Below are 23,642 nucleotides of genomic sequence, written 5' to 3'. Positions count from 1 at the left end.
CAGGGTTCATGGTGAGTGTTGACTAGAGCACAGGATAGATTTTCTGGCAGTGTTGGCAGTGGCTCTTCTAATGAGTGTTCTGGGGTCACCTCAGGAGGGTTTCCTGATGCTGCTGGCAGCCAAGGGAGAGTTACTGGTTTCCAAGTAAGGAGACTTGGGTGGTGGTTGTCAGCTGAGACTTTGAGAACACTGCTTAATGGATGTGATAATGGAACAAATTTAAGATACTTTCTTCTACACCCTAAGGGATGGCTCCACTTCTCCCTCTTGCTAGTCTCAGCCGGAAGAAGGATTAATACATTAGCGTTGTTGTCCACCATGGGTCCACCCAGCTCCCCTTGTCTCCAGGCACCAGCCCCCTTCCCTCCTCTTGGCCAGCCTTCTCACTATGAATGAGGTTGTTCATGTCTCTCAAATCTACTGCAGGATTATGGATGCTATTAAAAAATGACAACTCTGGGGATTTAGCTCAGCGGCATAAGCGCCTGCCTTGCAAGCAGGCAGTCATGAGTTCAATCCCCGGTACCGATAAAAAGGAAAAGACAAAAAAAAAAAAAAAAGAAAGAAAGAAATGACAACTCTAGTGTTTCCTACCAGTGGAATCATACCCCAAATGGGCTAGCATTCTGTCATGTGCTTTCATGACACTTTTCCTAAGTGAGTTTATCTACAGTTGTAATGTATGTATATGCATGATAACTTTTAATGTATGTCTCAGAAACTCTTACTTGTTTACCAGTGAAAGGCCATGGCTCAACACAGTGGCTACAAATTGTTGTGTACATTCCCAGATGATCAGGAACTACATAAATGAAAGGCTTCATATTTTCTGGGTTTTTTTTTTTTTTTTTTTTTTTTTTGGTGACAAGAATACACTATTGACAGAATAGAAATATTATACAAGAACATGGTGAGTAAATGTTTGCAAAAGCTCTGAATCCTGAGTTGTATTCAGTGATTCTTCTTCTCATTGTAGATTCCTTACTTATTCCTACCTCTTGGCCTTCAACGTGTGGCTTCTGCTCGCACCTGTTACCCTGTGCTACGACTGGCAGGTTGGCAGTATTCCTCTGGTGGAGACCATATGGGACACGAGGAACTTGGCCACCATCTTTCTGGCAATTGTGATGGCCTTACTGAGCCTGCACTGCCTAGCAGCCTTCAAGGTAATTTTCTTAAAAATGGACTCTGCGTTTGAAGATAAACAGTCTACATGCAGAAACATTATTTTTCCCCCACAGGGTTTCTGGGTCTAAGTTGAATTTGTCTTGCTCATAAAACCTTGTATTTAAAATTTTCATAATGTATAGTATATATTTTAGACTTTAGCTGAGTTAACAAACCATACCTATCTTAATGAGATGATTTCACTGACTATATCTCCACTTTGTAGACACTTAAAGATGACTCTGAATCTTATAAACAAGAAGTTTCCTTCCTGATGGCCACTTCTTCATTAATTTGTTTGACTTACTGTAACTTATTTGATATGTGAAATAATGGCACATAATATAAAGACTGGTTATAATTCTACTTCCACTAATTGACTGCCTGAATTAGTTGGGTGGTTTCTTTATCGTACCCTCCCCCAATGAATTAAATTGAACAAAATTATTAAATGCAATAATTTCAAAAATAGCAAAGCATTGGATCACTTATGAAAAATTGCTATCGTGGATAAAATGCTGAGATGATATACTCTAGCACTACTAACCAACCTATTTGGCTGAGTGCCCTGAAGAGAATAAGGAAAGTTAAAAGCCAGAAGATTCACTTATTTGTTGTGAGTTTGACTGAATTCTTCAACCCATACACAGGTTGGGCAGCAGAGGGTGGAAGCTTCTCTGACTTCAGTTGTCTCTGTATTACCTATGTTCACACATCATTGACTGACCATAAAGCCTTGTAGGTATGAGGGAGAACCCCACACATCCAGACAAAAGAAAAAAAAATGTGAAAAAGATGTCAGCAGTTGGCAGAGGAATAGATTTTCTAGTTTAAGGATTGGCAAATTCATGAGTAAAACACTAAAACCAGCAAGTTCATAAGAATAAAGTTATGGAGTCACTACAGTGTATGACATTAAATGCCTAGTTATTAACCAAAGATTAACTAGATATACAAAGAAATAGGAGTGTCCTATGTCTTCATATGTCAGTTAGGCATAAGAAAAAAAGTAGAAAAAAAAAAAACAAAAGTAAAATTTGAGAGCTAAACCCACTTGTTGGTTCTTAATTGCTATTTCTTGTGCAATTGGAATTCTGTTCAGAAAGTCTTTGCCTGTACTAATGACTTCAAGAGTTTTACCTGCTTTATCTTCTAGTGGATTAAATGTTTTTATTTTAATATTTAGATCTTTGATCCATTTTGGTTTTAGTTTATTTAGTTCATAGTGAGAGATTCAATTCAAAGTACAAATAATGAGAAAAATAATTGATTTAAAAAAAAACATGGTGATAGATCTTTTGCAAAGGGAAGGGGGCCAAGAAATCGGTGGGGCAAGTGGGAAGAGCAAGGGCCCTAAGAAAATTTATGCTGCATCATGTTTATGTGCCAGCTGTTCACCTTGAATGCAGTATTTATATGTAACAAACATGAACTAGAGATCAGTTACAGTAATGATGATGAAAACAGGAAAAGGGAATCTAAGTATGTGTACCGACTCCCTTAGGGGAATGTTAACCATCTTATCCTGCAAAAGAGCTAAACCCATATGCTTGTGTTCAGCTGATTTTTTTTTTATAAACTTGCCAAGGTAATGGGGGAAAGAAAATGGTGATCATTAAATAAAATGAGTAAAAATAACTGACTATCTCTGAGAAAAAAATCTTAATCCTTTGTACTGTACATCGAATGTATTCTGAATTCTGAGTGGGTTATAGTCCTAGACAAAAAAATAAATAAGACCAAAAATGCAAGGTGAAAACAGGAGAAAATATTTGTGAAATTGAGTTAGGCAAAAATAGAATATAGGAAGTAAACACTATAAAAGAAAAGTTGACAAATTGGGCATCATCAAAACAAAAAAACTCTTGCATATCACATGATATAAATCAAAATAAAAGACAAGTCACAAATCGTTAGAAAATATTTGTAATACATCTATTTATAGAGAATTTGTATCTGAGGAATTAAAAGTGCTTTCAAAAATTGAAAACCATTAAAAGTGGCAAAGTATTCAAATGGAGGGAATTAAAATATGGTATTTTGGCATGTTGACTGTTTAAGGAAAACGCACTTAAGAAATAGCAGTTACAAAAAGATCATTGATCTTCATGCTTTTCCTTAAAAGCAAATGAAAATCTCATGGACAAGACATTCTCCTTTCACTATAAGGAAAGACAATATCCATATCTACAAGGAAAGTCAAGACTAGAGGAATTCTGTTCAGTTATTAACAGAAATAACTCTTAAATCTCCTCATATGATTTAGGAACATTTTCAGCTTATTATTTCATGTCCAATTTAGTATATAAATAATTGACTCTTAATTGCTTCTTTGGGGCTGGTGTCCCATGGTAAACTTATACTATGCTTTTCTTGTTGTTGTTAATCTGTGTTATGTTAAGTGTTGGACTCAGATAGACCTTAAGAGGATGACCCCTACAACATATTTTACTAAAGAAGACACACAGAGTATACATAAATGCATTTCACTATACTTAGTATCTTTAACTTTTAGGAATATTCAAATGAAAGCCACAAAGAGATACCATTAAAATCATAAAGAAGATTCACAATACTAAGTGTTGGCTAATAGGTGGAAACTAAGACTCTCATACTTTGCTAGTGGGAATTAAAAAAATGGCCAACTACTTTGGAAAATTTCGGCAGTTTCTTAAAAAGTTAAATATAAATGTAAGTAATTCTACCCATCAGCATCTATTAAAAAGAAATGAAACCATACCCCCATATAAAATCGTGTATGGGATTGCTTTTTAAATTTTTGAAAAATTTACTAAGACTATAAACCTTCAGATTAAATAAGTTCAGTGAACCACAAATAGAAAAAACATGAAAACCTTACAAAACCAGGAATAGATAATATGACAAAACAGTAAATAGAGGCAGGATTTCCCAAAATTCAGGGCAGCAGTTACCTATTGCTATGGTTTCCATAGTTTGCAAAGGCTTAGGGATGGCAGCTGAATAAGCTGCACTGGACTGCCAGGAGCAGTTTGATGGGCGATTTTGGCCAGAGCCAGACCAGAGTGCTGACTGTAATGCAGCTGGAAAAGACTTGGCTCAGGAGGTTTTAGTGGAAAAGAAGCACTCCATTGGCAGCTAGACTCCTGCCCATGTGTGTTATGCTCTGGTAGGAAATTTGCCTACATTTTGATCATATCCTGAGACTTTTTGGGAGTCTAAGAATAAGGGCAGCGGACTAATTAATCTGGTGGAGGAAACTTCAGTGCAGTCTAATGTTGACACCTTGGCGAGGCTATGTTGAGGGCTTTTAGACAGGTGTACACTGAGAATTGAGACCAAAAACCCAGCCGAATGATTTAAAATGTTTTGAGTTTGGCCAGACAGGAAGCCCTGGTAAAAATGGGGTCTGAGAAAACTGGAACAGAGAAGAGCTTAGTTGTTAGATTAGCATTACAAAGAAGCCAAGTACTTTACAGAAGGACAGTAGAATAAAATAACTGTAGTAAGTCACAGGATAGACCCTTCCAGAATCAAAATTTCTTGAAAAGAAAGCCCAAATTCATTACTGCCTAGGAAATTGGCTTCCTGAGATTCCTTTCACAGTGCTCAGTCATCCTGGAAGGCCTCTAGGAAAGCTTCCACTCATATTTCAGAAGAAGACCTGGGGAGGCCAGACAGTGTCCCTAAGAGGGCAGTGTGAAGCCGAAGGTGCAGTGGAGACCCCAGAAGGTAGGAGAAGCTGAGAACATGGATCATCTGAGGAAAGCTGCAGGGAGTGAGTAAAGCCAGCCCAAGAGAAAAGCCATGAGAGCTACAGCCACCAGCAGTGCCAATGGGGTGGGACCACCCAAGCTGTTTATAGTTCCTCTTACCCCTTTATGCCCTGGGTGCTGGACATAGAATTAAGGGATTTAATGTTTACCCTGCTGAGTTTAAGTCTTTTAAGTTTCTTTCTTATGGGGCTGGGGATGTAGCTCAGCGGCATAAGCGCCTGCCTTGCAAGCAGGCAGTCATGAGTTCGATCCCTGGTACCGATAAAAACGAAAAAGACCAAAAAAAAAAAGTTTCTTTCTTCCCTCTCTTCTTCCCTGTTGGAATGGCAGTGTTTATCATGTGCTATTATATGTTGTAAGTGTTTAACTTTCTTTTTAATGCTTATATGGACTTATAATTAAGAGCTCACCTTAAATCTCAGACGCCTTTGAACTTGGACTTTTCAGCAGTGTTGTAACTAGTAGCATTTCTGCAGCTCGTAGAGAGATGCATTAAGCACAGTAAGGAAAGTGTGAGTCTTTTAGGCACCAGGATGGATTGTTAAGGTTTATATCTAGCTGTCCCCCAAAGCCTTGTATCCTCATAGGCAGGCCCTTTGGAAGGCAGTTGCACTGTAGGGCCTCATGACTGACTTGTTGTTAGGAGGTGGGGCCAGGTTGAAGGATGGGTCACTGGGGACACGGCCTGCAAGGTTTATCTCTTCCTGTTACTCGCTGTGCCCTGCTTCCCTGCTCCCATGACGTGAGCACTCTCCTCCACCAGGCCCCTCTGCCATGCTGCCCTGCCTGGGCACCAGCCAACTGAGAACTGAAATCCAATGGACTGTAAGCCAAATAAATTTCTCCTCCTTTGTGTTATGGGTATCGGGTGTCTGGTCCCAGCTACAAGGAAAATAACACAGATACCCCTGAAGAAGTGTTACAGTTTTATTAACAATAGCTGAAAAATAGGAAACAATCAAAGCACCTTCACTTATAAATGTACAAACTGAGTCACTTGTGAATGTACAAACTGGATGTGATAAACTACTCAAAAACTGAAAACAACATGGGTGAACTTCAGACACAGTGCGTTAAGTCAGTGAAGACAGACATTTAAGAGTATGGTATGGAACTTGGAAAAAGCCAGATAAAGCATGTCTTTCTGATCTTCATTTTGGAAGGTGAATTGGCTGAATGCATGACTAAACAAACTCCATGTTCTCAAAAGACAGTCTGCCAACTGCCACAGAAAAGCCACAAAGGAGCCAACAGTCTTCTACCTGCAGATGCACGTGTCAGCCAGTGCAGGAGGGTCCAGAACAATGGATGCAAGATCAGATCCCCTCTGCCCAGTTCTGGGACAGTTCCCCTCACTGACACTTGCTGGAACACACCTTGCTCTGTCCGCCCTTGGCTGTGTGCAAAAATCATGATTCCTATTTCTGAATAGGTCCTATGCTTATATAATTGTCTGATGCAATAATGCTAAATGATTCCATTAATATCAAATCTTTAAAAAGGCAGAATTATAGTGACAGAACATGTGAAAATGGGGGTCAGTTGTCAAAAGACTTGGAAAAACTTTTGGAGTTACTGCATGCATGTTGAGGTCTGATTGTGGGACTACATGTTTACAATGCTTACCAACATGAACTCTCAATATTCATGAATATGTGTACCTCAGTAAAGCTTAGTTAAAAGTGTACCTCAGTAAAACTTTAAAACATGATTAAAATGTCACAGATAGATGAAACACTGGGATGAATGTAGAACTAAAATTTAAATACAGGTCCCAAACGTTTGATGAAAACAATTTCAAACCAGTAAGCATCTTATTTCATTATTGAGATGAAAGTCACACCACACATATAATTAACCATTTAATAGTTAAAAAAGCATTTCACAGTGGTACTTGGCATATTCACAGCACCGTGTAACCACCAGCTCTGTAGACTTTCTAAACTTTTACAAGTAATTACATGTAATTATATATAATTGCCCCTTCCCCCATCACATTGCAGCATCTGATCTGATTTCTGTTCTGTGGGTTTTGTTATTCTGGATATATCATTTACAGTGGTACCTCAGTTTACAAACTTGATTTGTTTTAAGATTTGAGGGGAAATTTTCTGCATTTTTGTTTGTGTGGGAAAGATAGCTGTGGTCATGTTTGTAACTCAAGGCAGAGTTTGCCAATGGAAGCAAAATTTTGCTAAAAGCTTTTATTTATGAACTGAATTGTTTGCGGACGGGAGTATTTGTAAGCCAAGGTATTACTGTAAATGAAATTGTACCACAAGTGAGATTTTTTATCTAGCTTCTTATACTTAATATTTATGAAGCTCATCAAAGTTGTATCAATATTTTGTTCCTTTTTGTGCTTAAATAGTATTTCACTATATCTACCATAATTTGTCTCTCCAGTCATCCATTGATTGGTGTTCAGCTCTTTCTACCTTTGGCTATCACAGATAATGCTTCTGCATATATTAGTGTCTCTGTAGACTTACATTTTCATTTCTCTTGAATGTGTGACTAGAAGTGGAATTGCCAGATCATAATATAGTTGTTTGTGACTTTCTGAGCAACTCCTAAATCATTCTTTTGCCCTGTGTTACATTTCTATCAGCAATATGCAGGGATTCCTGTTTCTCCATATACTTGCCAACACTTATTTTTTGTCATTTTAACTAAAAATATTCTAATGATATGACAAGATGCCTCATTGTGGTTTTGATCATGTCCTTAATGACTAGTGACGTTAAACATCTTTTCATATGGTTATTGACCATCCACACATCATCTTTAGAGAAGTACCTTTTCAAGTCCTTTTCCCAATGGTAATTATATTGTTTATCTTTTTGTTGTGAAATTGTAAGAATTCTTTTTATGTTCAGGATATTAAATGTCTAAAAGATAATCTGATTCCCAAGTATTTCTTCTCATTCTATAGATTTTCTTTTCACATTGTTGATAATGACTTTTGATACATGGGAATTTTAATTTTTGTGAAGTTCAAATTATCTGTTGTTTCTTTTTGTTGTTTATACCTTTATTGTCAGATCTCAGAATGCATTGCCAAATCTGAGGTCACAGAAATTTAAGACCATGCTTTCTTCTACAAGGTTTATAAATCTAGCTCATATTTTGGCTCAGCGATCCATTTTTAATTAATTTCTGCCTCTGCAGTGAAGTAGCATCCAACTTCGTTCTTTTGCATGTACCCCATAAAGTAACCACCTTTGTCACTTTTTTGTAAGGCAGTTGTATAAAGTTAGGGCAGTGTGAAGAAACATCTTCAAGAAATGGCAGCCTGACTTGACCACTGTGCTTCAGATGCAGTCACATATTTGTGCACCTTTCCTGTCTCCTTTTCACTTTTTTAACTATTCTTCACATACTTCTAGTTCCTAAAATTCTATATAAACTGGTTATTTATTATTTATCTTTTCTCTTTTTCTGCCAACCAGAACACCATCCCCATGAGGACAGAAATTTTATTTTCTGTTCAGTGCCACATTTCTATCCCCAAGAACATGTCACACTCCATATTGATTCCCTAAATTATATCGCTTGCTGTTCATTATAAATTACCTAATAAAGTATCAAAAACTGAGCAGTCTGTTGGTTAGATCTCGGTCTGACCTGTGTCTACACGGTGAGTTGTGAATGTGAGGTTATCAGGGTCCGGCCTTGGCATCTTGCTGGCTCTACCTGACCTGCAGGAGCAAATGAAGTGGAGCCCGAGTCGGCATAGCACAAGCGGTTTTCCTTGACTCCTCCCCCCACTAGGTAAAGGCAGTGGTGAGTTCCACAGCTGTCACCACTGTCAGCTGTGTTAGATGTAGACTTTCGTGGTGGTACCATAGTAGATCAGATCACAGTCAGGCTTTAGCCTCCACAGAGTACCCTCAATACCATGATGACCAGATGGGGCTTCTCTCTGGAAGGTTGTTCTTCCTTCTCTTTCATGAAATTTGTTTCAAAGTCTCCTCCACACTTTATACAAAAGACAGCAGGACATTGCAGCTGTGTTGATAGTGGACTTAGGTCTTCTACAGTGGCTTTTATCTTAGAAATTCTTGGCAGACATTTACCAGATTCATGCCAGGAATATACCTCAGTGGCACAATACCTGCCTGGTTAAGTGCAAAATCCTGAGTTAAATTCCTGGTACTTAGAGAAAAAAAAACAAAAATGTTTACCAGATTCTCCAGCAATTCTTAGAGACTGCAAAGCTTTTTACATTTCCTCCTTTCAGAGATTGGAGACAAAGATTTGGCTTCTACGTAATGTTTTCATACTCTGGCTTTTCTTTACTTGATTTCTTTTTTTTTTTTTTTAACACACTAGAAGAGAGATGGAAATTGGCTTTAAAAATTGGGTAGGAACTTCGGAAAGTGAGAATAATCCTGTCTTTTTTCTGTTCGATGATTTATTGTTACAGGTGGGATGTTAAGGGCTTTGCTGCCCAGACAATAACCAATAGGACTAGATGTTAGAAATCACATTCTTCCCAAAGTCTCCTATATTGAGAAGAAGCATTGGGTGACATTTGGGTAATAACATCAGAAACATGAGCTCCAGATGTCTACCTGAATAACATCTAAGGATGTGGGTACTGTATACCAAGTCTTGACTTTAAATTATTTTATAACCCCTGTATATATTGTTAAATATTGAGATAATAAGACTACAAAACAGTGTCAAAAAAGAAATCACTGGGTTAACAATTATATACACTAGGACCAAAGAATCATGGAAAATAGTTCTGTTTGCTTGAGTCTCAATCTTACAAGACCAACCTGGGTTTAGACTTGTGAGAAGTGTTCACTTCAGACTCATTCATAGTACCTCCATTCATTCTTTCCACAATTCTGGTTGCAAACTGAATTGGATGAAACCAAATCAAATTTCCCCTTAAGATCAACATTGAACCTGACCATTGAATTTGATTTGGTTTTCATCCAATTTGGCTTGTGACCAGATTCGTGGAAAGAATGAAGTTTGTGAACTGAGGCACCACTGTACTTCTTCCTCTTTCATTGTCTTAATATGGAGCGAATGCCTATTTAGGATTTACAGTGAACAAACCAAAGGCCCTGCCTGCACAAGGTTTATACACTCCAAGTTAACTTTTCTCTGCTGTGTGTTCAGTGCCACAGAGAAGTCAGGACTGACCTCATATGTAAGGTCAGAGGCACAAAGCCAGCAGGAGAGTGAGTGAGTAAGTGGAGGAGAGCATTCCAGGCAAAGACAAGTGCAAGGTCCTGAGGAAGGAACATCCTGAAATATTCACAGATAGCCAGGAGGCTAGAACAGGAGCGGATCAAGGTAGTGCTTAGGAAATGATGGCAGAGAGATACGTGTGTGTGTGTGTGTGTGTGTCGGATGCATCTTTTGTGTTAAGTCTTGGCTGGTGCTCCCTGCTTCCACCTTTCTGTTCTTGACCTGTATCTGTAGTATGCTCATGTCTTGGGTGGATCAGGTGTGGCAGGCAGGAAATGAGATTAAGGGAAAGTCCAGATCTTTCACTTGCTCCTGTGTGTGGGGAGGGGTGGAAGTGGGACTTGGGAGATGGTGATTGAATCCAAAGTTACTTTTAAATCTAAAAGATGTACAAATCTTTCCTCTGCTAATACTAATCAGGACTTTTTGGGCATTATTTGGGAACTATTCTTACTGATTTATGATAGTTTCTTTGTGAAAACCTTTCTTCTGTCTCCTGGGCTTGTTACCAGCCAAGGCTCTGGAAGGGCTGGTATTCCATTGCATTACAAATGTGTTTGTACTTATTTGGATTTTTATTAATATTCAGTGATTTCCGCAGTTCCAAATTAACAAATATAAAAATAAAATACCCATTGCATTCTCTTCCTACCCCCGCCCCCCACAATTCCACAGACACGGCCCTTGTGGAGCATCTGCTGTTGCACATGTTACACATATTGAAAATAAGATCAGGTTCTTTCTGCTGTAGAAGTTAAGAGAGGTGTCACTGAGATGCCAGCCCTTTCCTGTGAGTTAGTACCATTCGTGGACTTCAGGGGAGGAGACCAAGAATCCAAAAACAAGCCAATCCCTTGCTGCGAATCAGCGTCATGTGTGGGCCGCTAGGGAGAGAACCAGGCCCTTCCATTACATGGACTGGGGGACAGGAAGGGCCAAGGTCCCCACCCCCATTCTTGCCCTCCAAGCGACTGGCTGATCTGGAGAAACACAGACTGTGATGATAGCTATTGTGTGAATTTGAGTTTTTCTTTTTGATAAGGTTGGCTAGAGGTTTATCAATTTTGTTCATTCTCTCAAAAAATTGGCTCTTTGATTAATTAATTCTTAGTATTGTTTTATTAGTCTCAATTGCATTAATTTCTGATCTTTACAATTCTTTACAATTTCCTGTCTTCTGTGAACTTTGGGATTTACTTGTTCTTGTTTTTCCAGAAGCTTGAGAGTAGCATTAGGTTGTTTATTTGTGGTCATTCTGTTTTCTTGATGTGACAATTTATTTCATGCTGCTTTGTTATTTTTAAAAATTCTATCCTTTCATGATCGTTAACTGTGATCCTGTCTTCAAGGTCTGAAATTTCTGTCCTCAGCTTCATTTAAATGGTTTTGCCAGCTTTCAGTGGATTTTTTTTCCTTGAGTACCTCTTTGAATTTGTTTGATTAGCTTTGTTCTGTTTTATTTTTCTTGGCTTTATTTTTTTAAATAAAAATTACAAAAAAAAAAAAAAAGGTCAATGTCATTCCAATTCTTGGTCTCTTTGAGGCCCCTTGGCACCCTACCAGGCTGTCCCTGTGAATCAGCAATGCAGGGGTAGTCAGACTTCTGCTACGATCATGCCCAGTATAAGTGAGAGAATTAGGTCTAAAACCTAAATGTCACATGTCTTTAGAAATAACCAGAATCATTCTGGTTTGTCCTCTTTTCATAGTATGAGAAATGCAATACCTCCAGAGCAGTTTATTTTTTATTGCAAAAGAGCTCACTTAATGTTTTTGAAAGTTTCAAGCAGAATTTGTCCCATTCTGTGCCCTTCTTCCTTTGTTCTTCTTGTTCGCCTTGCCACGTCACTGTTTGAGTTTCTGTTACACAGCATGAAGAACAATCTAGAGCTCATTGTTGGCTTGAGTTTTTCTTAACCAGGAATTTTACAGTGCACTAGTTTGCTCCCACCCTTTACAGTAAGTACGGCCACTCTGGGAATGAATGTCCAGTAGAGAGAAAGGATATGTCCACCAGCAAGGCTGTGTATTCCAGTCTTTTCTATGAATAATGACCAAACCTTTTGAGAATCTCAGGCTGAAGCATTGGAGTTTTTGTGGGTTTTTTTTTTTTTTGTGGCTCTTGCAGACTTTGTGTCGCAATAATGATTTGCAATAAAAGATAACGTGTAGCTAGTGAGATTTGGATTGTTTAGAGGAGTTGAACCATTGAGTATCTTCTTTATTACTCCATGTTTCCTGTGCTTCTAATGTATTTTTGCTGCGTTAAAGATGTCAAGCAGTGGGATTATCACTTGTACTGTTCACTTCCTCTAAGTGTGGGCATTTCCCAGTTTCTGTGGGAACAGCCTTCTGCTCCTTGTCATGGCTTTCCAGGTCAGTAGCTGTGGTCAGCATGGCCCTTGAGCCATGCTGCAAAGCTGGAATTTTCATTCAAATCATTTTTTGTTGAGTTTGAAAATGAGCTTTATCCCTTCATCTGACACAATGTTGAGGAGCGGAAGCTGGATTTGCACCTTGTCTTGAGATGGAGCATATTTGAAACTCCTTTGTGGCTATTTCCTTCCATATGGCTTTATTCTGTTGCTTTTGTTGTGTGAGACAGACTGCGCAGTGCCTTACGTTCAGGATTCTGCCCTAGTCTTTAGTGTCTCTTGAGATTTGTCACTGTCTGCTGAGGGTGGGAGACAGTCTCTTCCAGAGGAAGACAGCGCCGCTGGGCTAAGAAGCGGAGAGGGCACCTTTGTGTAGAGCCAGTGCTCCCTGTGCCATTTGTCCTCACCTCGCCAGCCTGCCAGATCACAACAGGACACCAGCCACAGACACGCTCGGCACAGTGCCAGCACCCAGGGAGTGAGAACACTTGTGGCTGTTCTACAGTTGTCATCATTGTCGCTGTCATCATGAAATGTCATAATGTGTCGCCTGTGACGGTGATGTGGGTCCTTACACACCGTTTCCTTGTGTTCCATGTGATATGCAGCTGGCTCTGCCTGACACACTCTGCCCTACCTCTGCCTCTCCTGCAGGAGTTCCTCCCCACCTTTAAGTCATGTCTCTTATTCTTCACCTTCTCAGGGCCATTATATTATCACAAGCCACACCATTTAATAGCAATGATTTGCCCCCCTGAACTGTAGACCTCAGGTGGAAGAATGAATTTATTGGTGAAGAATTAGATAGTTGGATAAAGGAAAAAGAAGCTTTCAGAGTTTACTTCTGTTTCCTGATTTATATGCTTTGTGATTCTCAGCAAGAATTTCTAGTCTGTAGTGAATGCTTTTACTCAGATGGTACCACTGTTTGAGAAATAATTTTAATTTTTCACATTTGTGATTTCTCTTAATTTAATGGTTTATACTGCCATAAAGGTCACCTATTAGCTTAGCTTTACAGTGCTTCTGATTATTATTAACCTTGAAAATATCAGAAGATATTTTTGCAGCTCCCAGAGCTATTCTAAATTTTATGTTTCCATGAGAACATAAAGTTTGTATTAAGAAAAGCTTTTTTTTTTTTGAGGCAGGGTCTCACTATGTCATTCAGGCTGGTCTGGAGCTCACGGTGATGCTTCTGTCTCTGTCTCAGCCTCTGGAGTGTGGGGATTATAAGCATGCACCACCACACCCATCCAAAGTTTGTATTTATTTTTTTTAATTGTATTTAAAAGGAAAAAGAGAAAAAACAAAACAAAACACAGCGGTGTAAGGGTACAAGTAATACAGAACTACAAAAAAAAAAAAACAGTAAGAAATCACCAGTTAATAGACTACATATTATCATCTTAGAGATAGTTGCTCAAGTCACAGTATCAAAGCATACAAAGTAGACATTCAAACAATGAGACTGCAAACAGTTGTGTTCAATGATCCAACCAAAAACATGGTCAGCTATTTAACACCCCTAAACACAGTTGCTGTTGTATCTTTTAGAGCACTTGTTTTCCTTCTCTTGTTTACAACAAAACTTAGTATCTTGGGTTTTATTACTCCTTAGTTCTTATTACTTTTTTGGGGGGGAGAGAATAAAGTCAAATATGGCAAAACAAAGCTGTCAGTCAAAACCAAGGATAGACATAGCACATGACGCAAAAACAGACTACAAGGTTATCAACAATGGTTACCATAATGTCTCTTGTTTCCTTAAAAAGAATTGTCTATCTCATTAGGTATTATAAAGTTGAACAAAACAGTAGAGAACAAGACCAATAAAACTTAACCATTGTAAACATTACAGGACTTCCAAAGGAGACAATAGTCAAACCAGAATAGGCATCTTAGTGAATCTTACTGCCTTCAAAGTAGTTGCCTACACCCTCTAACTTGACACCATCATACAGAATGAAACAGAGTCTAATCAATCAAAACAAGATAGTGGGAATATTACAGGACTTCAAAACAAGTTAATAGGAAATCAAAAAAAGCTACTATTATACATCCCGCTAATCTTTTCAATTTTTCCCCTTAATTAAAAAAACCATAAAAAATAACTAAATGATTTTTTTAATGAAGGGAGAGATTGAGATAAAAAAGGACACAACAATATAACAACACAGGTCAAAGCATGACTGTTTCAGCAACCTAGTGCTACACCACCAAATAACCCGACTTAATAGTAGTTACCATAGTGTCTGTCTTTTTCCTTGAAATATTTCAATAAAACTTCATATACTATAGCTTCAAATATTTCCATATCAAGAAGCCCAGAATAAAGCCTTTCCAATTAATAAGTGAAAACTTTATAAGGCTTCAAGGCCACATAATGGGGAATCATGATTGCCACATATTTTTATATATTTGAATCATTACTTACATTAGGGAAACTATTTGGTATTCAAACATGCGAGATTGATTTATTTCACTTATGAGTATGGTCTCAAGCTGCACCCATTTATTGATAAATATCTCAATGTGATCCTTCTTTATAGCTGAGTAATACTCCATTGTATAGAAATACCACTACTTTTTTATCCATTCCTCAGTTGATGGACACCTGGGTTGTTTCCAAGTTCTGGCAATTACAAATTGTGCTGCTATAAACATAGGTGCAGATATATCACTGTGGTTTAATGCTTTCAGTTCTTCTAGGAATATGCCTAGGAGTGGAATAAATGGGACTTCCAATCCCAACTTTTTGAGAAATCTCCAGACTGACCTCCACAAAGGTTGTACCAATCTACACTCCCACCAACAGTGTAGGAGAGTTCCTTTTTCCCCACAGCCTCTCTAGCATTTGTTGTTGTTGGTTTTCTTGATCCTGGCCATTCTTTCAGGAGTGAGATGGTATCTCAGTGTGGTTTTAATTTGCATTTCTCTAATGACCAATAATGGTGAACATTTTTTCATGTATTTATTTGCCATTTGTATTTCTTCATCTGAGAAGTGCGTATTCATCTCAGATGCCAATTTTTGGATTGGATCTTTGAATTTTGGGGGTCTGAGTTTTTTTTAATTCTTTATATGTTTTAGACAAGAGTCCCTTGTCTGAGAGAGAGTTCACTAAAATCTTTTCCCAGTTTGTGGGTTTTCTTTTCACTATGCTGGAGATTTCTTTTGACATGCAGAAACTTTTTAATAAGAAATGGTCCCAGTTATTGATTCTGGGAAGTATTTCCCGTGCGGTTTGAGTCCTGTTCATGAATTCTCTACCTACTCCTATGTCTTCAAGGTTTCTACCCAATTTGTCTTCCAATAGATTTAGTGTTTCTGTTTTAATATTCAGATCTTTGACCCATTTAGATTTTAATTTAGTACATGGTGATAGACATGGGTCTAGCTTTAGTTTTCGGCAAGTGGAGAGCCAGTTTTTCCAGCACCATTTATTAAAGAGACTGTCGTTCTTCCAGTGAACCTGCTTGGCTCCTTTATCAAAGATAAGGTGGTTGAGTGTGTTTGTAGTTGTGGTTGTATCTTCTAATCTATTCCATTGATCTTCGCCTCTGTTTTGATTCCAATACCATGTTGATTTTACTACTGTTGCTTTGTAGTATAATTTCAAGTCAGGGATTGTGATGCCTCCTGCTTTGCCTTGGCTGCTTAGAATTGCCTTTGCGATTCTAGGTCTCTTCTGGTTCCAGATGAAATTTAGGAGTGATTTCTCTAGATCTATAAGGTATGTTGATGGTATTTTTATTGGGATTGCATTGAATCTGTATAACAGTTTTGGGAGAATGGCCATTTTCACAATGTTTGTTCTTCCTATCCATGAGCAAGGGATGTTTTTCCATTTTCTGAGATCATCTTCAATTTCTTTTTTGAGTGTATTATAATTTTCCTTGTATAGGTCTTTCACTTCTTTTGTAAGAGTAATTCCTAAATATTTCATTTTTTTGCTTGCTAATGTGAATAGTCCAGTTTCTCTTATTTCCCTCTCTGTGATTTTGTTGTTCGTGTATAGGAATGCTTTTGATTTCGGAGTATTGATTTTGTATCCAGCTACATTACTGAATTTATTTATTGTATCTAAGAGTCTTTCAATGGAGTTTAGGGGGTCTTCTAGATAGAGTATCATGTCATCTGCAAACAATGATAATTTAACTTCTTTTCCTATCTTTACCCCTTTTATTTCTCTCTCTTGCCTAATTGCTGTGGCTAGTACTTCCAGTACTATATTAAATAGGAGTGGTGATAAAAGACATCCTTGTCTTGTGCCTGATTTTAAAGTAAAGGCTTTCAGTTTTTGGCCATTTAGTATGATGCTGGCTGTTGGTTTGTCATAAATGGCCTTTATCATATTGAGGTAACACCATCTATTCCAATTTTCTGTAAAGTTCTTATCATGAATGAATGTTGGACCTTATCGAAGGCTTTTTCTGCATCTATAGAAATGATCATGTGATTCTTACTTTTGGCTTTATTGATATGGTGGATTACATTTATTGATTTACGTATGTTGAACCATCCTTGCATTCCTGGGATGAAGGCAAGGGAAGGGAAGGAAAGGGAGGGGAAGGGAAGGGAAGGGTCATAATGTATAATCTTCTTGATGATTTGCTGGATCCTATTTGCCAATATTTTATTGAGGATTTTTGCATCTGTGTTCATTAGGGAGATCGGTCTGTAGTTCTCTTTTTCAGTTGGGTCTTTCTCAGATTTTGGTAGTAGAGTAATATTTTCTTCCAGGAATGACTTAGGAAGGATTGCTTCCCTTTCAATTTCATTGAATAGTTTGAGGAGTGTCGGCATTAGGTGTTCTTTGTATTTCTTGTAAAATTCTGCAGTGAATCCATCTGGGCCTGGGCTCTTTTTTGTAGGTAAGGACTTAATTACATTTTCAATTTCATTAACAGAGATTGGGTTATTCAACAGGTTTACATCCTCTGGATCTAGCTTTGGTACTTCATATGTTTCTAAGAATCTATTTCTTCTGTGCTATCAAACCTTTGAGAGTAGAGGTTTTTGAAATAGGTGTTGATGAACTTCTGTATTTCTATTGGGTCTGTAGTGATTTCACCTTTTTCATTTCTTATTGCATGAATTTGAGCTTTTCCTTCCCTTTTTTTAATAAGGTTGGGTAGGGGCTTATCGGTTTTATTTATTCTTTCAAAGAACCAAATCTTTGATTCGTTGATTCTTTGGATTGTTTTCTTAGTCTCTATTGCATTGATTTCTGCTCTGATTTTTATAATTTCCTCTCTTCTTTTGGCTTTTGGCTTGACTTGCTCTTCTTTTTCTAGCTGTTTGAGGTGTAGCATCAAGTTACTTATTTGTATTTGTTCTGATTTCCTGATGTGGGAAGTCAGTGCAATAAATTTTCCCCCGAGGACGGCTTTCATTTCATCCCACAAATTCCGGTAAGTTGTATCTGCATCTTCATTTTATTTTAGGTATTGTTTAATTTCTTCTTTAATTTCTTCTGTGACCCACTGATTACTCAAGAGTGTGTTATTCAGTTTCCATGTGTTTGCGGGATTTTTGCAGTATCTTTTATCATTAATTTCTAATTTCAGAGCGCTATGATCCGATAACATGCAAGGGATGATTTCAACTCTTTTCCATTTGTTTAAATATGTTCTGTGAGCTAATATATGGTCTATTTTAGAGAATGGTCCATGTACTGCTGAGAAGAATGTGTATTCTGATGTTGTTGGGTGGAACATTCTGTATATGTCTATCAAATCCATTTGTTCGTAGGTGTGATTCAATTCTGTTATTTCTTTGCTCATTTTCTGTCTGGTTGATCTGTCCCTTGGTGTCAATGGCGTATTAAGGTCTCCTGTTACAACTGTGTTACTGATAATTTGAGTTTTCATTTCTGTTAATAGTTGTTTTATATAACTTGGTGCTCTGGAGTTTGTATTTAAAGGAACACACTTTCTTCTATATTGCTTTAAGAAAACCGTGAAATCTGTAGTTAGGGTGCTCAGAGATTAAAGTAACAGAAACAAGGAGCTTCTCAAGGAGGTGATATTATTGCTGTTTGTGAAAACGGACCCTCCTTGCCTTCCCGCTCCCTTCCCTCCCACCTTTGAGACAGGGAGCACCTGTGAACTCTTTCACAAGAGCCAATGCCTGTAATGTGCTGTCCCATTTTAACACTAAAACTTAGTGTTGAGGAGGCAGCATTGGTTTCCACATGAGAGAGGATGCATGATCACTGTCCTTCTTTGTCTGGTTCATTTGGCTTAACAGGATGACCTCCAGCCCCCTCCACCTTCCTGCAAATGAAGACCCTATTAGACTCCTTATAGAATTGGAAAATTCAAAGGACGCAGGAAGCAATGCCAAGGTTCTTTGGTGGTAGGTTGAAGCAGTACCCAGCCTGCCTAGAAAGGGGCAGCACGGGGAGAATCGACATAGGAGACACCTCTAAAGCCACCTAAAATCCCTTGTTTATATGCATGCATTGCCTAAAGAAGTAGCATGAAGTAGTGGAAGAAAGCACAAAGCAATGATGGCAAACCTTTTAGAGCTTTCAATCATGATAGCTCATCACAGGACACTGACATAGAGTACTTACAATGTGAGCCTTAATGTTTATTTGTCTATGTTATTTCACAACAGAAGTTGATGGGAGGGCTTCAGTGTTTCTCCCCACTCGTGTGCTAGGCCCCAGGGTCGCCCTGTGTAAAGTACCCTCTGTGTGCAGAGGCCTGGTCTCTATGTAGATGCTGCACATGCAGCCTCCGCAGTTCCATGCTGAATTCACCTCCCAGGCAATTTTCTTGGCAGCGTTTCCCCTCTTGTTGCTAGTACTATATTCTTTAGGGTTTCCTTGTCCTCCCCTCTTCTCAAATGCCATGTTCAATACACTAAGATATACTGTCAGCCACGCTATGAAAAGGTGTCTTGACCCCAACACCTTACCGTCACCTGCTCCTGTGTCCCCAGCACAGTGGTCCCCTCCTTGCCTGGAACCCCATCACAGCCTTTCTGCTCAGTCTCCCTGCTCCTGCCCGCCTAGCCAGTATATCCTCTCGGTGCACTGACTAGAGTGAGTACTGCAAGACGTGTCTGTCTGGCTGTGTCTGTCTAGTAAATCAGTTACTCTAGTGGCCTCTTGTTCCTCTCAGAGTCAGTCATACTTCATTATGGCCTGAAAGGTTCTTTGTGTCCTGACCCTGTCCTGCTCCTACCCCATTGTCTTTGTTGCTTTTTCCTGAACCATTTCCTCCTGTAAAGAAAGGTTGTGGCCAGCTCCTACTCTGCAGCAAGTCTCTCGTAGTTTCCCTTCTCACTGAGACCTTCTCTGACCCCATTTAGAGTCATACCTCACTTCCTGTCCACCTTGTATTATGTGGTGGAAACCCTATACCAGATCCACTCGCATATATTTGTCATTCCCTTTCCCTTTGCTCCTTCTCTAGAAGGAGTGTTTTTTTCTGTCACTGGTTTATTCCAAAATGCCTGGAGTGGTACCTAGATAAAAAAGATAAAAGTGATTTGCTAAACCCTTTAAGGGACCATCGGTAAGCATGATGCTCCAACTCAACAGAAACAAAACGTATTTGTTGAATGAGTAATCAATCGGGGATCTCATTTTTCCAAAAGAGCTGCAGCGGCGGAAGGGGGAGAGAGCTCTGACGTGGCACATGGGTTGGAAGGAATTCTCTGGTGGTTGTATTTTGCCACCTGTGTCACTGGTTGGCAGACACCAGGTGTCTGAGAAACACGACCCTTTGCAGTTAGTACCAAGTGTACTAAAATGCAATTCAAGTGGGAATGTCTTAATATATTTGTAGGAAATATATAAGTTCAGGATGGCTCATTTAGAGAGGAAACAATAAGATATTGGGATTTCAGCTGTTAGCCACTCAGGGCTCCAAACATGCTCAGTGTGGAGATAAAGGCAGCACGAGAACCAGTTACTGACTTGAAGAGCCTGGTTTTTCCTCTGCCTCTGTTCCATGCTCCTCGCCTTGGAGAGAATCATCCTCAGACATATTTGGAAACTGACTCACTGTCCTCAAGATACCTTCCTGCTCTCAGGACTTCTCCTGGAACCAGGATGATGGTGGCTTCACAGAAGATGGGGATCTGTGTCCATTTTTCCCAAGGACAGAGCAGTAGACAGTACATCTTGCCCAGGCTTGAGGTGCAATCAAAACTGTTGTTGGTCAGACAATGTGGTGACTTCTTAGGACAGGTTATAGAAATGCTTGTAATTTAGTCCTATTGAAGCAGTTTATACCAGTTTTTCCTCAGATATGCTGCATCATCCTACCAGACAATAAGCAAGGGTATTTCAAATCAATATTCTGTACTGAAATGTATTTTCAAAAGCATGATGTTTAAAATGTCAAGCATATTGTTTACCATAGGACTTCACAGAGCTTACACTATGCCCTAAGCATTGTGAATTTCCCAAAAGTTATCTGGGAACTGGTCTTTCTCAGATTGATTCAAATGCAGAATCCCCTTCTGGGGTGCCCCTGAACCTGTGTTGCTCTAAGAGGCTTTGAGAGGTGTGAGAATGGTGGGGCATATAGGAGCCCATGACTGGCCATGGGTGGACACTGTCCTGTGGCCTTCTTCATAGCATCACAGACAACAATCACAGCATCAGCAGCAAAAGAGTTTTCTATTCCTCTCTTTAACAAACCACCCGGGAAAGTGTTCCTGGAAGCCAGTTATTTGTGGAAGACAAGGCCTCAAGACCACTTCTCAGGCATCTATGCAGGCTGTCATTGGCAGCGTGTGTTGATAGAACACATGTGTTAGTGCTGAGAGGACACAGTGAGTGGGGTGAGCGTCCTCCACATGGGATCACACTCTGGGACAGCATGTGTCACCCACAGTTGCTGATTTGTCGTGCACTGAATGGCAGGTTCCAAAGTGAGAATGCCGTGGTATTGTATGTATCTCTCGGCATGTACTTTTTTTTTTTTAAATAAGTAAACGATTGTATTTTCACCTCCTTAACTGCTGATTTTAAGAAGATACTGGGAAGAATGCAGTGTGCCATGCTGGAGTGTGCAGTGAGCCATGCCTGCATGATGCTTCGTCTTGAGCTTCACCCAGAGCCCTGTCGCAGGCATACTGGAGGGAGCTGGAGGACCCAGGGGCTGCAAGAGCCAGTATGTGACTGTTAATAATTGGTCGTACATTTGGCAGTTTCATCTAGACTAGCTGTTGTTTTTGTATCCCATCTGACTCTAATTGCCAGAGGCCACCACTCTTTATGAGAGGATTTGGCAACTTTAAATGGTCAAATTGGCTCTGTTCACTTTCAACCTACGACTCTGGCATTTGAGTATTAAAAAGTATTTGGGAAGCACATTTATTAATGTCAGCTTCCATGGCATTGCCTTGAAAATTCTCTTTTCCAGAACATCACAGTTCCTTTGGATTTAGGTGACTTTGGCCAATGAAGTTTAGCTTTCTGCTTATTATCCACTAATGCCTCTCGAGGCCGATGCCGTCATTTGAGATGAGTGCAGCGCCACGCGGTTCCTGGCTTTTCTCTAGCACACTTTTGCCTCCTCTCTTGGGGGTGTTTCCCAAGATAAATACGGTTTCTACCTAATGATTATTGGGCCAGGCACCTCTTCTCCCTTGATGTCAGGCTTCCTCTTGCTATGGGGTCCTTAGGGCTCTTGCTTGTTGGCACTCTGTGATTTGGCCTTTCTGTGTCAGCATTTTCCATGCTCTGATGTGATGAAAATAGGAATGTGTTTGCTGAACTTGGAAAACTGCATTATTTGGTAGCATTTTATAGCTTCATTGCTGTCCTTTGCCTCCTTTGCATTTGTCATAGGTGAATTTGCCCCGGGTTAAAGGTGAGGAGAGACTTTTATTCAATCATGCTAGTCATTTGTGAGACGAGCCTTCTCACCACCTCCCCGGATATCTACCAGGCTTTTATCATCATGTGGTTGAGCAGGAGAATGGGTCTTGCCCAATGAAAAGCAGCCCGTGTTGACTGGAGGAGGTATTTGGATTGTGGATGATGAGTATGCTGGATAAGGATCAACTCCACATTAGTAGCAGTACCCCCAGAAGTTCAATCAACCAAGTAAATTTCAACTTTTTAAAGACATTTTTGATTCTTCTCCTTTTCCATTAGCCTGTGTTTGTGATACCTAAGCATCTTGACCCTTTCACTTCCTCTCTCCTTCCCTCCCTCCACCTCCTCCATCTGTTGACCCCACCCCTCCCATCTCCGCAAAGTTTAGCTGTTTCTTATTCCTTTTATTGCACTCCAAAAGTATTTATATTTTGAGTTTCTCATCTGAGAGAAAACATGCTGTATTTAACCTCACTGTCTGATTTATTTCACTTAATATTGTGGTCTCAGTACATTCATTCACTTACAGATACCTCAGTTTTATCCTTTTAACAGCTGGGTAGTACTCTGTAGTTTACATGTACCATATTTTCTTTACCCATTCATCTCTTGATATAGGCTGCTTCCAAGATTTATTAAACACCTTGTCACTGTCATATAGATCGAACTGAAATAAGCCAGGCATGTGTCTGTCTGAATTTGTTTGATAAAGTATGCTAAATGTTTTAGGAAATGCTGCTTCAGTTGGCTTGGATTTCTACTAAATGTGTGAAACAACACACATCTAGCAAGCACTGAGGAGGTGGGGCTGGCCTGGCGGAAACACTGAGGTCTTGTGGAGGGGCCCAAGAGGCAGGGATGTCGGCACCCTAATAACTTCCTGTCCATCTCCAGTCAAGCAAAGCAGTGTGAGCCCACCCCATTTAATCCTGCAGAGGTTGAATGTGTGCTTTTGCGTGATAAGAAGCATTTATCCTAGGAACCAATGTTTGTGAGAGATTCAGATTGTTGATTAAAAGTAAATCAAGCAGATGACTCTGTGCACAACAACCACAAAACCACTGAAGCCCAGATCTGAAACCTAGAATGTCAGCTTAAAAAGAGGCAGATGTTAGACTGCTACCAAGCCTTCTGCTCTTAGCACATCTCATCTGGTGATCCCTCTTGGTGGAAAGAGTTTGGCCTGGGACAAAGCAGTGTTTGACTTGGCGGCATAGACATGGAATACACCGGTGGTCCTCTGTCTCTCAGGGGATATAATTTCTTCATTCATTTCCCCTTTTA

At 39.4% G+C, this 23,642-nt stretch overlaps 1 protein-coding gene across 2 annotated transcripts in view; it reads left to right on the top strand.

The window, feature by feature from the left end:
- Tmtc1 (transmembrane O-mannosyltransferase targeting cadherins 1) overlaps positions 1 to 23,642 on the top strand; it is a 257,242-nt gene that overhangs the window by 146,186 nt on the left and 87,414 nt on the right. For both annotated transcript variants that reach the window (XM_063254490.1, XM_063254489.1), the window contains exon 7: positions 977 to 1,166. In XM_063254490.1, coding sequence (XP_063110560.1) covers positions 977 to 1,166 — 190 coding nt within the window. The remainder of the gene's footprint in view (positions 1 to 976; positions 1,167 to 23,642) is intronic.

The sequence above is a fragment of the Cavia porcellus genome, unplaced genomic scaffold, assembly GCF_034190915.1.
Source record: "Cavia porcellus strain 051 isolate PalLab524CR breed Dunkin Hartley unplaced genomic scaffold, mCavPor4.1 scaffold_8, whole genome shotgun sequence".
Lineage (NCBI taxonomy): Eukaryota > Metazoa > Chordata > Mammalia > Rodentia > Caviidae > Cavia > Cavia porcellus.
Note: the sequence above shows the minus strand (reverse complement) of the source record. Positions and strands in the feature narration are given on the sequence as shown.